The sequence below is a fragment of the Triticum urartu genome, unplaced genomic scaffold, assembly GCF_003073215.2.
Source record: "Triticum urartu cultivar G1812 unplaced genomic scaffold, Tu2.1 TuUngrouped_contig_418, whole genome shotgun sequence".
In the NCBI taxonomy this organism is placed as follows: Eukaryota; Viridiplantae; Streptophyta; class Magnoliopsida; order Poales; family Poaceae; genus Triticum; species Triticum urartu.
Window position 1 is genome coordinate 1 of NW_024114747.1, and position 17,409 is coordinate 17,409.

Genomic DNA, 17,409 nt, shown 5'->3' on the forward strand with positions numbered 1-17,409 from the left:
AGCAAAAATTATAACGCTCAAAAGATATAAGTGAAGCACATAGAGCAAAACTACATAGCTCAAAAGATATAAGTGAAGCACATAGAGTATTCTATCAAATTTTAATTAATGTACGGCTCTCTCAAAAGGTGTGTACATCAAGGATGATTTGGCATACTAAGACAAAAAGACAAAAATAATACAAGACTCTCCAAGCAAAACACATATCATGTTGGTGAATAAAAATATAGCTCCAAGTAAATTACCGATGGAAGTGGACGAAAGAGGGGATGCCTTCCGGGGCATCCCCAAGCTTTGACTTTTTGGTGTCCTTGGATTATCTTGGGGGTGCCATGGGAATCCCCAAGCTTATGCTCTTGCCACTCCTTGTTCCATAATCCATCAAAAGAATTCACCCAAAACTTGAAAACTTCACAACACAAAACTTAAAGTAGAAAACTCGTGAGCTCCGTTAGCGAAAGAAAACAAAAGACCACTTCAAGGTACTGTAATGAACTCATTATTTATTTATATTTGTGTTAAACCTACTGTATTACAACTTCTATATGGATTATAAACTATTTTACTAACCATAGATTCATCAAAATAAGCAAACAACACACGAAAAATAGAATCTGTCAAAAACAGAACTGTCTGTAGTAATCTGTAGCTAGCGCAAGATCTGGAACCCCAAAAATTCTAAAATAAATTTCTGGACGTGAGAAATTAGTCTATTAATCATCTTCAAAAATAATTAACTAAATATCACTCTTCAAATAAAAATGACAACAGTTCTCATGAGCGCTAAAGTTTCTGTTTTTTACAGCAAGTTCAACAAGACTTTCCCCAAGTCTTCCCAACGGTTCTACTTGGCACAAACACTAATTAAACACAAAAAACACAAAAAAAACAGAGGATAAATAATTTATTTATTACTAAACAGGATCAAAGAGCACGGAATAAAAATAAAATTGGGTTGCCTCCGAACAAGCGCTATCGTTTAACGCCCCTAGCTAGGCATAAAAGCGAGGATAGATCTAGGTATTGCCATCTTTGGTAGGCAATCCATAAGTGGCTCTCATGATAGTTTCATATGGCAATTTTATTTTCTTTCTCGGAAAGTGTTCCATGCCCTTTTTTAATGGAAATTGAAATATAATATTTCCTTCCTTCATATCAATAATCGCACCAACCGTTCTAAGGAAAGGTCTACCAAGAATAATAGGGCAAGAAGGATTGCAATCTATATCAAGAACAATGAAATATATGGGCACATAATTCCCATTTGCATAAATAAGAACGTCATTAATCCTTCCCATAGGTTTCTTAATAGTAGAATCCGCAAGATGCAAGTTTAGAGAGCAATCATCAAAATTACGGAAATCTAGCAAATCACATAAAGTCTTGGGAATAGTGGAGACACTAGCACCCAAATCACACAAAGCATAAAACTCATGATCTTTAATTTTAATTTTAATAGTTGGTTACCACTCATCATAGAGTTTTCGAGGGATAGAAACTTTTAACTCAAGTTTTTCTTCATAAGATTGCATCAAGGCATCAACAATATGTTCGGTCAAGGCTTTCTTTTGACTATAAGCATGTGGAGAATTTAGCACGAATTGAAACAAGGAAATACAATCAATTAAAGAGCACCTTTCATAATTAAATTCCTTGAAATCCAGTATAGTGGATTTAGCAACATCTAGATTTTTATTTCTTTCAATCCCACTTTCATCAATTTCATCATAAAGATCTAAATACTCCAAATTTTTAGAACGCCTTCTAGGTAAAGGAAGATCATATTCAGTTTCATCAAGATTCATATTGCAAAACAAAGATTTAATTGGAGACACATCAATAACTTTTAGATCTTCATCTTGATTTTCATAGGAATTGGAAGAACACGCTTTAATAAAGGCATCTTTGGAAGCACGCATCGTAGCGGTTCTTTCCTTGCACTCATCAATGGAAATTCCCATGGCTTTGAGAGACTCATTGATATCATGCTTAGGAGGAATAGATGTAAGCTTTAAAGAATCAACCTCAAGAGAAATTCTATCAACGTTCCTAGCCAAATCATCAACTTTAAGTAATTTCTCTTCAAGCAAAGCATTAAAATTCTTTTGTGAATTCATAAATTCTTTAACACTACAAATTCAGAGGGAATATTATTATAATTTCCATAAGAGTTTTCTTAGGAATTTCCATAATTATTAGAAGGATTACTAGGATATGGCCTAGGATTAAAATTCCCTCTATAAGCGTTGTTACCAAAATTATTCCTACCAACAAAATTCACATCCATAGATTTATTGTTATTCTCAATCAAAGTAGACAAAGGCATATCATTAGGATCAGAAGAAACACTCTTAGTAGCAAATAATTTCATAAGTTCATCCATCTTTCCACTCAAAACATTGATTTCTTCTATCGCATGCACTTTTTTACTAGAAGATCTTTTAGTATGCCATTGAGAATAATTAACCATAATATTATCTAGGAGTTTAGTAGCATCTCCTAAAGTGATTTCCATAAAAGTGCCTCCCGCGGCTGAATCTAAAAGATTTCTAGAAGCAAAATTCAATCTGGCATAAAAAATTTGTATAATCATCCACAAATTCAAACCATGAGTAGGGCAATTACGTATCATTAATTTCATTCTCTCCCAAGCTTGTGCAACATGTTCATGATCAAGTTGCTTAAAGTTCATAATATCGTTTCTAAGAGAGATGATCTTAGAGGGAGGAAAATACTTAGAGATAAAAGCATCTTTGCACTTATTCCAAGAATCAATACTATTTTTAGGCAAAGATGAAAACCAAGCTTTAGCACGATCTCTAAGAGAAAAAGGAAATAGCTTCAATTTAATGACATCATTATCGACATCTTTTTTCTTTTGCATATCACATAAATCAACGAAGCTATTCAGATGAGTAGCGGCATCTTCACTAGGAAGACCGGCGAATTGATCTTTCATAACAAGATTCAACAAAGCAGTATTGATTTCATAAGATTCAGTATTGGCAAGAGGAGCAATCGGAGTGCTAAGGAAATCATTATTATTGGTATTGGTGAAGTCACACAATTTGGTAGTATCTTGAGCCATCGCGACAAGCAAGCAATCTAACACATGAGCAAAAAAAAAGGCAAGCGGGCAAAAGAGGAAAATAGAGAGGGAGGATAGAGAGAGAGAGGGCGAATAAAACGGCAAGGGTGAAGTGGGGGAGAGGAAAACGAGAGGCGAATGGCAAATAATGTAATGAGAGAGATAGGGATTGTGATGGGTACTTGGTATGTTGACTTTTTGCGTAGACTCCCCGGCAACGGCGCCACAAAACCTTCTTGCTACCTCTTGAGCTTGCGTTGGATTTACCCGAAGAGGAAGGGATGATGCAGCAGAGTAGCATAAGTATTTCCCTCAGTTTTTGAGAACCAAGGTATCAATCCAGTAGGAGGCCACGCTCAAGTCCCTCGTACCTGCACAAAACGATAGCTACTCGCAACCAACGCGATTAGGGGTGGTCAATCCCTTCACGGTCACTTACGAGAGTGAGATCTGATAGATATAATATTTTTGGTATTTTTGGTATAAAGATGCAAAGTAAAAAAAGCAAAGCAAGATTAAAGTGATGGATATTGATATGATTAGAATAGACCCGGGGGCCATAGGTTTCACTAGTGGCTTCTCTCAAGAGCATAAGTATTCTACGGTGGGTGAACAAATTACTGTTGAGCAGTTGACAGAATTGAGCATAGTTATGAGAATATCTTGGCATGATCATGTATATAGGCATCACGTCCGTGACAAGTAGACCGAAACGATTCTGCATCTACTACTATTACTCCACTCATCGACCGCTATCCAACATGCATTTAGAGTATTAAGTTAGAAACAGAGTAATGCTTTAAGCAAGATGACATGATGTAGAGAGATAAATTCATGCAATATGAAATAAACCCCATCTTGTTATCCTTGATGGCAACGATGCAATACGTGCCTTGCTGGCCCTTCTGTCACTGGGTAAGGACACCGCAAGATCGAACCCAAAGCTAAGCACTTCTCCCATGGCAAGAACTACCAATCTAGTTGGCAAAACCAAACGGATAATTCGAAGAGACTTGCAAAGATAACTAATCATACATAAAAGAATTCAGAGAAGATTCAAATATTATTCATAGATAGACTTGATCATAAACCCACAATTCATCGGTCTCAACAAACACACCGCAAAAAGAAGATTACATCAAATAGATCTCCACAAGAGAGGGGGAGAACTTTGTATTGAGATTCAAAGAGAGAGAAGAAGCCATCTAGATACTAACTATGTGCCCGAAGGTCTGAGGTAAACTACTCACACTTCATCGGAGAGGCTATGATGATGTAGAAGCCCTCCGTGATGACGACCCTCTCCGGTGGAGCTCCGGAACAGGCCCCAAGATGGTATCTCATCGATACAGAAAGTTGCGGTAGTGGAATTAGGTCTTGGGCTCCTGTTCTAATCGTTTGGGTGTACGTAGGTATATAGGAGGAAGGAGTACGTCGGTGGAGCTCCGAGGGGCCCACGAGGCAGGGGGGCCCTCGTGACCGCCTCTTTGACTCCTTGGAGTAGGGTCCAAGTCTCCTGGATCACGTTCAGTGAGAAAATCACGTTCCCGAAGGTTTTATTCCGTTTGGACTCCGTTTGATATTTTGTTTCTCCAAAACACTGAAATAGGCAAAAAAAACAGCAATTCTGGGCTGGGCCTCCGGTTAATAGGTTAGTCCCAAAAATAATATAAAAGTGGAAAATAAAGCCCAATATAGTCCAAAACAATAGATAATATAGCATGGAGCAATCAAAAATTATAGATACATTGGAGACGTATCAGTGGCCCAACACTAATCATGTCAAATTTATACATACTATTCTTGTTTTTCTTATTTATTTTCTTCTTATTTTTCTCCTTTTCAACTTCATCAAATTATCTCCTCCTTCCTAGTACAAGATTTTCACCACCCTCAATTGCACATATGGCGATTTTTTTTGGGGTTGCATCTCGCAATATAATGCGTATATTGATTGTGTTATATTTGGACGGGGTGTTTCGGAGCCATAGAAAAAAATTGTATATCCTACGGGGTTTGATTATAGCAATGCAATATTTTGCAACGATGAAAAAAAGCTATTATGTATTTCAGACTCACTGTCCATCTGGTTTTAACTAATAAACAAGATGAACAAGCCGACAAAAGACGCTTTAATCGCCAAGCCTATTACTATGTTCTAGTGTATGCCATGTGCTACATATTTTAAGATAAATACCAAGTGACAAAACAATGGCGATTATTTCAATAAAATAAAACATTATCTAGTGATGGCAAATAGATTTACAAAAATATTATTATATCTTGCCTGTTCATCGGAGGGGTGATGGGTTGACTGATGACAGGAGTCGGCGGCGACGTCATCACCCTCTTAGAGGTGATCGATCCGTATGAGATTACCATGGTCTTCGTGTAGGAGATGACTTTTCCTCTATAGAAAGATGGAGGCAAATATGGTGCAGCGGGGCTTGTTTATATAAGCATAGTGGGCGGCGGGAAAACGGAATATATTTGAAATTTTGTTTTTGGCAGGCTAGGTCCCGTGGGTGAAATATCTGTCAGATCTTTAATATTCGACAACCTATTAATAATTGTTTATTAATCAAGGAAACAGACATCTCAAAATTGGTCCATGATCAGCCGAATTGATTCACATCATATTTAATACATGCAAATTTGTGATTTATGATAACTTGCCTATGAAAGCGTATCTGATTTATCACATGCGTATAGAATCACAATTTGTTGCCTATGAAAGGTTGACTTTCTTCTTTATGGATATTTCTTAACCTTTCTATTTTTCACATTAAATTATTTATTTTTCCCTTTTATATTCTGTTTTTTCCATTACCTTGATGATATCTTTAATTATGTTATAGGTAATTGCCATTGCGTAAATAATGTCTTTAATTATTTTATAGATAATTGCTACGGGACAATAGACAATTTCTTTATTTTACTACAAATCATGTCTAACACATAATTTTACGATCCTAATATCTATCAAAGAATATAATTGGAATACAAATCATTCATTCGAACATAGCTTTGGAAAAGATAATATTGTTTATTATTTTTCATCACAACAATCTGTATAACATAGTTTTAGGCGGGAAACAGTCTTCTGGTGGGAAATAGAGATGCTGTTGGCGCCAACAGTTCAGAGTTGTCAAAGAGAGGGAGAGAAACAACCCCCAGTAAACACACACCTACTCCTCTTATCTGGCTCCTCTCCTCTAGCAGATCTGCTACCTCCTCTGCAGCAGATCCTCCTCACCTCCTCTCCAGCAGCTCCTCATCCACTCTCCAGTAGCTCATCCTCCTCCTCTTCAGTACAGCAGGAACCAACAACAGGCAACAACAAGGAACCAACACCTCTCCCTCCCCCTTATCCCCCACCATGCTCTGCCTTCTTTCTTCCATGTTAAGTTTTTCATTGCTTGCTGTTTTCAGTTGTTCATTGCTTCGTGCTTTGCTGGTTGCTCACTACTTTGTGCTAGCTGCTTGGCAAGTTGCTCACTGCATCTCTTATAGTGGTTAGTGGATGCCTGGATGGATAGAATATTAATGTTGGGGAGAAGAGAAAGTACAAAGAGGATGGATCCTATTTGGGCTCTACAACCAGCAGCAAGTGCAAGATGTGTAGTGTGTATGCCTAGTTGCCTACCAAATTCTACTTCACCCTACTGCTTAGAACTATATAAGATGTCCGCCTTGCCTTATGCCTTACCGCTTAGGCGGTGAGGCGCCCCCCCAGCGCCTTGCCTCGCCTCACCGCCTTAAAAACAATGCATGACTTTACTGTACTGATTGATGAGATATTTCGAGTTACAGTTGACATATATTGGATGGAGTTATACGATACGGGGAAGTAAAGGGTGCGTCGCAAAACCTACGTTTAACATAACCATAACAAAAAAAGTATTTAAACCTTTCGGGTATATATAATCCAATGCATTATATAGTTGTTCGTATTACCAAATAGATAATTATCAATTCGATCCCTAACAAAGCTGTAGTAGCCATTTATTTGCGACATATGAATATGCATCGGACCATATTCAGTCATTTAAAACCCTCAAGGCCGCTCTAATTTCAGCTGGTATGTTTCCAGCTGCTTCGTTGTTTTTGATCATCAGCATTTGGACCATCAGGTTCTTTCTTAGCTGTATTGAATCCTATAAAAGATGAAAAAAATAATTTAATAATTTGCTGGAAAAAAAATTGCACGACAAACCTTGTTATTGTGTACTTACGTGAGTGGTCATCCTGCCAGAATGAGTAGTACCATTCTGGTGGGCCATCTCCTGTAGTACAAGGAAAGCGGAGTCTTTGCTGTAACAAAAAAAATTAACTATATTAATACTATAATTTTGTGCTTATAATGTATGTGATCAATTTAGTATATTACCGCCTGCCATTAGAAGATATGCCATACGGTGACCAGTCCATGAGATTGGTATCCCAACCCGGGATTCTCATCTGCAACACATCGTTGAACTCTTGCTTCAACATTGTGATTTCCTTCCTCGTTTCAGTGCGATGAAAGCTGTATGGTCCATCATAGGTGTCGATACATGGATCAATTGGGAGAACCATCCTACTTTCCATGTTGACTACAAGTAGTCCGTATGAAGAATCAACCAAAACAAATGGTAGTAGGTACTACGGTAAATAGACACATGTTAGCTCGTAATATAATAAGCAAAATAAATGACAAGAAAGAGTCTCTTACAATGTTAGAGTTGAACACATTATATTTAGGAAATGGCCGGACAACGACACTGTCGATCAGCACTATGGTGCGTGTTTCTTGATCCATCCAAGAGTGTCTGAGAGGCCATGCCTGAGAATGAAACTGCAAGTCGAAAAAATGTTTGTTTCCAAGCATTCTTGTACCTACAGTGCTCTCTACTTCAGCACTCGCAAGCCTATGGACTGCAAGATTGAAGCATTCAGGATGAATTTGTCCAAAAAGCAAAAAAATTGCTGGAGCATTCGTAGGCTAATTTCAATCCGATACGGTCGTTCGCTTCTAATCCAAATTGTGCTGCCCAAAAAATGCAGACCAATCTTTACCAAAAAACATCACATATAGTCTAACTCTTTTGTATAGTAAAGATAAGTGAAAATCATTATTTAATTAAAAACATCCTAACTCCTGTGTGCTAATCTGGTAGCTAGAACAATGCTCATGACCAATCTTTTCTGTAACAAATTAACATGGCCATATGTACCATATGTAATAAATAGTAGCAGACAACTAACACTTATCAATAATAGTTATTTAACAATGTAGGGCCATGATAACCAAACAACATATTCATTACATAGGCAGGGCAATAAAAAAATGAAGTGTAAAGTAATTAATCAAATATAATTAATTACATGCATATTATAACCCAACATATCTGTTTGGATATATTATTCTTTATACACTTGAACATTCGAACTGTGGGATTCATCATTGGCAGGTGAGCTTTTTATTATAAGTAAACAATTAAGGAAAAGCAACAAACCAAATTGTAGCATTGATCAAATTTTTCGTAATGGTCACTACTACACAAGTCTAGATGAATAGCTAATGAGGAAATAAATATGTTTTACCTTTACATGACTTCACACTTGGATTATAAAATTATTACTATGCAATCAGAAACCATGCATATTGAAACCAAGTAATAGGCAGAGAAATACAACTTACTTTAGTGCCTCATCATCTTGGACATCAGTGATAGATTGAAAAATGAATTCAACGACATCTACTACGGCATTCACGTTGGCTGCAGCCTCCTGAGGGGCGGGCAAAGCCTCTTGTGGTGCGACCTGAACCTCCATTGCTTCGTGCACAACCTCCATTGATGAGAGTGATTTTGGGTGGGTGTTGAATCAGGAGCTCGTCGAAGGATATATGAAGGGATCACGGCCTGATTGACAGTTGCATCTTCGAGACTTAAGTGCCTTCCAAATAATAAGACAACTTCCATTTTTTAACCACAAATAATAAGCAAAGTTTTGATTCCACCTGATTTCCAACCCACATTAAATCTGACAGGATATTCTCAACTATATCCTTCCATACGTGCATGTTTCCATTATTTATTTCCTAGTATAAATTATTTTCAGCTGCGTACACAAGATATTAGGAATTATCTTATATGTTAGGACAAGATGTGGTTCCATTAGAGTGGCCCAATAATGAAATTATGTTGTGCGCTCCTCTCTGTGTACAAATGAGGAACAATAGTACAAAAAATAAAGATAATAGTAGCAGAAGTACACGCTCCCATAGATAGCACACAACATAATTTTGTCTATCTATGCGTATGCATTAGCAGCAACGGTATTAGACACATGCCCCTCTCTGTGTATGCATTAGTAGAAACAGCAGATCAGCAGCATCTCTCGGTCACGAAAAAATAATCGCTCCATCTCTCTCTCTCTCAACGCCTGAGGGCCGGTTCATCTTGCGAAACACGAAAAAATAAGTACTCTGGTTGCTGCTGCTCTTCGGCATCACAATTTTGTGCGTGGGTAAAACTGCTCTGGATGTTGGGCCTTTCTCACACATGCACGCTCTCTCTCCCATATGGAGCAGCAGAAGCCAGCAAGCCCACGCCAAGGAGAACACACTGGTAATGAGGTGACTGTTGGAGGTAGCAAGAGCATCCCAAAATTATTTTGACGTAAGATAGGAGAGGGAACCTTTTGTCTTTTATAGTTAGTGTAGATCATGTTTGCGAGTAGGCACGTGTATCGCTGCTGCCATTATTAAAAGATGTCATGGGGCTGAGAGCAAACATGCAACATGGAATTAGCATGTTTGCTAGGATAAATAAAAGATAACTAAAAATCACATTGTCATCAAGCATAAGTAAGAGACAACAAGCAAATTAAAAACCCTTTATTATTTGAATCCGACCGATTACATTGATAAATGCTCATAAGGAGCAATGCAACAACTAACATACTAAGAAATATAAATAAAAATGTAGACCCCCTCATGCTTGGTCATTTGAAGGTGGTGGTGGCTTCTTGTCGCATGCTTGGATATGCTTCACGACCACCTCCGTCAACTGATTCATTTGGTTAATCAAAGTTTGCACCAACATGCTAGTATGCTACTGTGCCTGCATAATATCATAGTTGCTGGTACCCCAACCATCTTTCCTCTGTGCGTTTGACCCCGTGTCACGCTGGATATCCCAGCCTGAGGGGACATGTGCACGAGGGATGTGATGCACCTCACGACGTCGGATTAGGTTAACAAAGTGGTTTGTGGAGAGAGTGGTTGGGAACTGAATAGGCAGATTATGATCATGCATCTTTAGTTTCTTACACTTTCGTGATGATCCCTCACCAAGACCACGATCTTGGTGCAGTTCTTCATCTTCAAGTTGACCAAGATCATCAGGGTGAAGCTGAGTCGTGTCTTCTTGATCTTGATGGTTATCCTCAGAACTATTGGATGACGACATGTCAAAGAGAATGGAGTGGCAAGGGTGGAGCGTATAGGTTTGGGTGGTGCAAGGGTGGAGCGTTCGGGTTTGGGTGGTGCAAGGGTCTAGCAATTTATAGATGTTTATAAGGAAACGCAGATTAGAAAATCCTTCTATGAAGCAACCGAAATGATCACAATCAGAAAATACAATATTTTAGAATTAGATTTATGATTCGGCGTGATCAACCCAGCAGTAGTTTACAATGAAAAACAATGAACATGCCATTAAATAAACTAACACTACCAATTTTAATGTCACCAACCCATTTGGAGAGATAAAGGAAACACATTTAAGACTGATGATACACGTTCTGATTTGATGATCACTTGCCGTAATATACAATTTGTTTCCGGATATTATATGGGGGATTTTCATCATTAAATAAACTAACTTGCCATCATCAAACCGTTTTTATATGGATATTTACTAAGTGTGCCAAAATTAAAATTAAGTTATTTCCTTTTCCGGTTTTATTAAGTTATTTTCCATTTATAGTCAATATTTTTCTTTGAACATTTTTTATGAACATCATTTTTTGCAATAAGTATCGTCAAGCACATTAATTTGAGCACGAATATAATAACTATGAACATGCGGGACAAATATTAGACACTCATACAGCTGATGGCAGTAAAAATAGTGTGAAATACATGTATGCTTTCAGCATTTTCATGACCACGTATGCTTCATCTGCTCATGAAAACTAAACAGCGTTCAACACTGATTGGGCAAACCAAAACTTAGATACTCATAAAGCTCAAGGGAGTAAAAGAATTACAAATACATAACTATATATACTAACAGCAAGCCTTGATAGCTAGAAATGTACATGAAAACTGAACAGCATTTAAAACTGGGTGGAACAAAACAAATATTACACACTCATAAATACTCATAAAGCTCAAGGCAGTAAAACAACGTGTATAATTTTAGCCTTTTCATGAGCATGTAAACAAATGTATCACACGCACTGAAATTCAATGTATCAAATGTAACCTGCATGCTAAATGATGACATGACATGCATGCTCTAGGTTTTAATCAAATTGTACAAAGTAAATTTAACATGTTGCAGGTCATGAAGCCAAACATTATTTTTGAATCTCAGATTACACATAACACGGTACGCTGTGTGACATGTACATTGCCAGAAACATTGCGATAGTGGAAAACAAATAACAGTGATGAAGGTACAAAATAAATTTAACATGATCCAGATCTTCATGAAGCCAATCATTATTTTTGATTCTCATATTACACATAACACTGTACGCTGTGTGACATGTACGTTGTCGGATTACACATAACACAGTATAAATTTATTGAAATGCAGTTATTACTTGAACTGATTGGTGTATACCTCCAACAACCAAGATACCAAATGAAAAGATATGTCATAGAACCGAATTCCAGCAATTCTTGACCATCGGAAGAGTAAATTGCATATATAAATCCAGCAGGTCTATTAAGACCAGACTTCAGCCTGTAAGTACTTCCTTGTAGACGATGTTCTTCATTGAGGTCAACAAGGACACGGTCGGTCTTGTATGCTTCTTTGGATTGTTATGTTGCTTGTTGGACTTCTCCTTTGGCTTCTCCTTCTGAATGAGTATTTTTATGTTTCTCTTCGCAGTGGCTCGAGACAAAGCAACATAGAGTTGACCATGAGAGAACACCGGATTAGGTAGATACACACCAACAATGGGGATGGTATGCCCTTGAGCCTTGTTAATCGTCATAGCAAAGCTAAGACTTATAGGAAATTGCTTCCTCTTAAACTTGAATGGAAACATGTCGTTGTCAGATGGGCACAGAGGTATTCGAGGAAGGAAGACCCTCCTACCAGCGTGTTGTCCAATCACGATTTCTGCATCAATGGTGTTCCTCTCAAAACCTCTAACAACAAGCCTAGTCCCGTTACACAGCCGATTAGGTGGATCAATGTTCCTTAGAAGTATCACCGGGCAGTTCAGCTTTAGTTTGAGTGCATGCGGAGGAAGACCATTGGGAGTCAATCCGTTCAGAAACTCAGGAGCGTAGTACCATATGGGTCGTCCTCCGCACTGTCAAAGCTATGGTAGATTACTTCATCTCCGTGGAAATGCTCTATCATGCGGATGTTTATCTTGTCGATGTTGTCATTTGTCGTGGAAAGGATTGCGCGAGATGTCATGTAACTCGAATCTGCCATGTTGTCATCTAGACTCAGAAACACGTGGTCAATCAGCTTCTCCAGGTCGTCAACCTCGCCTGTAGATGGCAGACAAATATCATCAGGGAGTAGTATGTTGCCTTGATCGTCGGCTTCCTCTGTGCCATTACCAACCCTGAGCAAGTAATCTGCAAACCACGTGTCATTATGAGCCCTCATGTTGGTGATGAGCCGAAGCTGCCACTCTTACGTAGATGAGAACTTCGGAGGCTTGCATCAATTATCTGGCCCCGTGACCCCCTTCTGACGACCGGAAGCACCTGCCTAAAGTCCCCGTCAAAAACAACAGTCTTTCCTCCAAAGGGTCGTTCGCGTATTCCCATGATGTCGCGCATGCTATTGTCTAATGCCTCAACCGCTTGTCGCTTAGTCATGCTGGCCTCGTCCCATAGTATCAATGAGGCCATCCTTAGCAGCTTGGCGGTCCCACTCTGCTTGGTGAAGCTGCATGAGGCTCCATCATCGCAACTCAGTGGGATTTTGAACCTCGAGTGGGCAGTCCTGCCGCCAGGCATGATAGAAGCAGTGATGCCCGACGTCGCGGTAGCGATAGCAATCTTGCCCTCGCGCCTCACCTTGGCGAGCATCGCCCTGTAGAGGAAGGTCTTCCCCGTACCTCCAGGGCCATCAACAAAGAATATACCCCCATCGCCACGTTCAACAGCCGCTAGTATCTCGTCGTATGCAGCCCTTTGCTCAAAATTCAGGGAAGATGACAATTTAGTGTCACTTTCGTCAAACTCAACAGTTGATTCCTCGATGATCTCTCTGGCCTCGCCCTCGGTTGGGTCAAATGCATCATCAATCGTTGGAAGAGCGACAATAATGTCTTTACCCATAGACTGCAACATACCCCTAATGTCAAGCAACACCATCTGCTCCACCTCGTTCGGGGACGTGCGTGTCCGACGGTAGTCATCAGACATAGGCTCGAGGTGTCTATCCCATAAACCGCGCACGTCTCTTGGCTTGCAGTTCACCAAGATTGTTGCAAAGAGCCTCCAAAGAGAACATGGCATAGCCCACCGCTCCGCCTCAGTAAGACAGTCGTCGAGTGTGTTGTCTGCCTCGATGAGTCCCAACCTTTCACCGACCTCTCTAAATCTCCCACATACCACTCCGTCGATGGTGAGCAAGTCCTCAAATGACGTTTCCCTAGAACATGGTTCAACAACACACAAAGGTAGTATCGCTCCCCCTCGGTAGGATTGACAGACACGATACGACCTATTTGAAAACGCTCCACCCGCCTCTTCTAGAACTTATTTTTCTTCTCCCACGTGAAGCTTCCGGGGAAATCCTTGTACAATATATGCCTTGCCCAAGGGTGTTTTTCGTTTGCCTTGAAATACTACGTTAACATGGATTTTGAAGCATTCTCGAAGGATACAATATTCTTCAAGTCAGCCTGTGCATTGAATGCAACCCTGTGCATATTCGGGACATGAAGAGGCAACTGCAAGACAGACGGGTAATTTGCACACAGCGGGAAGCCAAATATCCTCCACATAGCCTCCGGAGGGGTGACCCATCTTGCGTCAACGTATCTCTTGATCTCATCAATGTTACCATCAGCGTCTGGCTGGTCGATGCTGAAAGAAGCCTTATCCTGGCCCTTATAAATGTACTTATAAATGTATTTTACAGCCTTTATGGTAGAGCAGACCTCGATGTTGATGAGGCAATTAAACATCCGTAGAAGGTAAGGGTTATATGGCACAACCCATCGGTTGTCCAACATTTTCCCTCGAACCTTAGCGTGTCTACCATCGTCTCTACGCCGATAAACTAGGTATGAGTCATTGCCTTGTACCGTGTTGTCATTAAACGGCCGCGGTATCTACACTTGCATTCATTATATTGCATGCAAACATTATTCGGGTTGAGAGCACCGCATGGTTCGTGCATCATATGTTTTACCACCATTGCATACAATTCCGGATACTTCTACTTGTCTGGGAGCTCTGCGGAAATTAGTCAGTCATACTGCTCTGGGACAAGAAGCTTATACGTTGAATCCATGATCAACAAAAAATGTGGGGGGGGGGGCTCTCTTCTGGAACTCGACTACGTAAACATAAGCAACAACAACACCCAGGCCATCTTCTTGAGCAACATATCTTTCATAGCCTCTAGTTTGCCATAGAACACGCGAGCCACAATATCAGGTTGGTCTTGCACCGTCTGTCCAGGAAGCAACTCATTTGTTATCTCTTCCCATTAGGGTTGCAAGTCATGGTCAAGAAGATGTCAGGCTCCCCGTATGTATGGAAAATTGCCATGGCATCAATATGTCTCTTCTTCATGTCGCGGTCGCCACCAGGGTAAGTTCTAGGGAGCACTATTCTTACCCCAATAGCGCTTGCTCGCGTCTCCCCTGATGTGATTGCATCAACAACTCCTTTATACAAATCGGCACGGATCCGCGTCTGGTTCTTCCTGTACCACCTCAACCGATAGCTCTCAATCTTGATGTACATGTCAACCGCCCATTGCTGCAGTAGGCGTGCTCCACGGAGTATTGGATTGAAGATCATAGGCCATGTTTGTAGCATGTAACAGTAGTGTCTCTAACGGAGACGCATAACCTGATATCCCCCTCTGCACATGTTTGAGTACCATCGCGTGAGCATTATTTTTAAAAACAAGAAATTATTTGTAACAAAGTGGGACACAAACGACATACCTGTATCATCCTCGTCATCATGACACAAACGAGGATTTTGTACAACCTCCCAAGAAACATTACGTTTGGGTAGCTTCAGATGCCAACCTAGCTCCCCCATTGGATAGAATAATGAATAAGACAATGGGTCATATGCCCCTGAGGTCACACGTATAGTATGCATTTCGTTGTTGTTACCACAAAGTGTTATCCTGCGGTCAAACCTTTTTGCTAGATCAGTGCCCTCAACCCAAATTCCAGCGACCTTAGATGACACCGGTCTATTATATCTTCTTTGGTCAAGCCTCTTATCGGTGTTTAGGTTTATCCTATAATCATCGAGGTTGTCCTTGTGTGCACCCAAACTCCTAAATTGCTGGGAGTATGGGTTTTCTTTGAGTATGTCTACTAACCTCTTCACGGCATCCTGGTCTAATTGCTTCGTGGCCGCCTTACAATGATTTAGGTTAGGGTCGTCATCATAGAAGTACAACTGCAGATGTTCTGGACGGGAGCTAGGCCTGAATGAATGGACATTGTGGTAGATGGTGCCCGGTGCTCGGAATGTGTACACCCCCAGACTTCATGTTCGTGTAGTTTTCATCAAGGATGACACCAAGGGTTGTGAAGGCGAAATGCCCGTTGAAGAACCGTATGTTCTCCTGAAAATGTCTAGAATTTGCATCCATGCTGGACCATTGCCTCATAAGCTCTGGGATTGGTTCCGGTTGCTTAAGCTGGATCTGGCCATTGCGACACCAGAAGCCGTCAGTCTCAGACTCAAACTTTCTGGCCTTGCAGTGTTTGCAATTTTCATCGAGTTTCAGGATGCGAGTGATGTCTGGAATGTTTGAGTAGACAGTGTCAAATGGATCAATCCCGCTAGGTTTAGCGCCAGACATGCTCGCTTCCTCGTCATCATCCAATATGTCATTATCGGATCCTACGGGCATTTGTTGAAAAATCACGTACAAAATAGTAACAAAAAATAAATGACACAACAATAAAGCTCGAAAGTGTCATAGTGTAGAGTTGGCAATACCTTCGTTGCAAAACATGTAGTACTCCTCATCAATCAAGTCGTGTGCTTCCTGCTCATCGCCCATGGTGCCGCTTTGGAATACATCGATGTCTTCTGCATTGTCGTCGTACAGAATGCGACAACAGACAAGACCATGTTAGAACGACATGCTGAGAATGAGCATAAGAAACTGACAATCGCAATGTCATACCATCGGCACCGGCAAAGTATCTCGGCATGTTCGTCCCCGGATCCCCATCAGATGAATCATCTTTTGCGGCCGAGAGACGGATGATGCGCGGCTTGGGGAAGTGGGACATTCATAGGTTGAGTTTGCTAGGTCTGTAAGGGGGATTGCGATGCATTATTTGCACAGTGTTTTTTTCCTTCTTTCATAATTGGCCTTCCTCTATGCATTTGACTCCCCCTTCTCAATCACCGACATGCTTTTGCGGTGCTGCACGCGCTTCTCACGTATTTTTTCATTCTTGGTTTCTCCGACCTCCGCCGTTAATTCGTCACTTTTCTTCTGATGGCATGCTCTGCTACTTGCATTTTTCGCCTCCCTTTGCTCGTCTGTTAAATTACGTTTCCGCTCATTGTCACTTTGCCTCCTAGCTAGAACAGTGTCCTGAATGACATACACGTGTAAAGTTCAAGGGGGACATGTTGCTCCCTTTTTCATTAATTCTGTAACACTAGGGATATTCAGGTTGTCTGGATCAATAATATTTTCAAAACATAGTTAGAACAGTTTGATTTATCGGCGCTGGAGGAGTGCCATCTAGAATGGTAGGGCCTGATGACGAAACGGATATTGAGCGTAAGCGTATACCTGAATTACCAAATGGACGTTTGTTTTGATCTTTGATACGCTTATCCTTGTTCCTCCAATAAGCAGCTCGCCGCAGGGTGTTTCTATGGTCTCTCTTGCATTCTTCTT

At 40.3% G+C, this 17,409-nt stretch overlaps 1 protein-coding gene across 1 annotated transcript; it reads right to left on the reverse strand.

Annotated features, from left to right (window-relative positions):
• Positions 1 to 15,960: 15,960 nt before the first annotated feature.
• Positions 15,961 to 16,950, reverse strand: LOC125527516. Its single transcript, XM_048692028.1, has 2 exons — positions 16,488 to 16,950; positions 15,961 to 16,388 (listed from the first exon to the last, which is right to left on the reverse strand). The coding sequence occupies exons 1-2, from the start codon at positions 16,549 to 16,551 to the stop codon at positions 15,961 to 15,963; spliced, it is 492 nt and encodes a 163-aa protein (XP_048547985.1). The 5' UTR covers positions 16,552 to 16,950.
• Positions 16,951 to 17,409: the final 459 nt, after the last annotated feature.

What these genes read in the sequence shown, in the direction of transcription:
- LOC125527516 (XM_048692028.1), bottom strand. Translation starts at nt 16,551, where the DNA reads ATGGGCGATGAGCAGGAAGCACACGACTTGATTGATGAGGAGTACTAC. An exon ending in CTACATGTTTTGCAACGAAG is followed by an intron (nt 16,389 to 16,487) that starts GTATTGCCAACT and finishes AAATGCCCGTAG; the next exon opens with GATCCGATAATGACATATTG.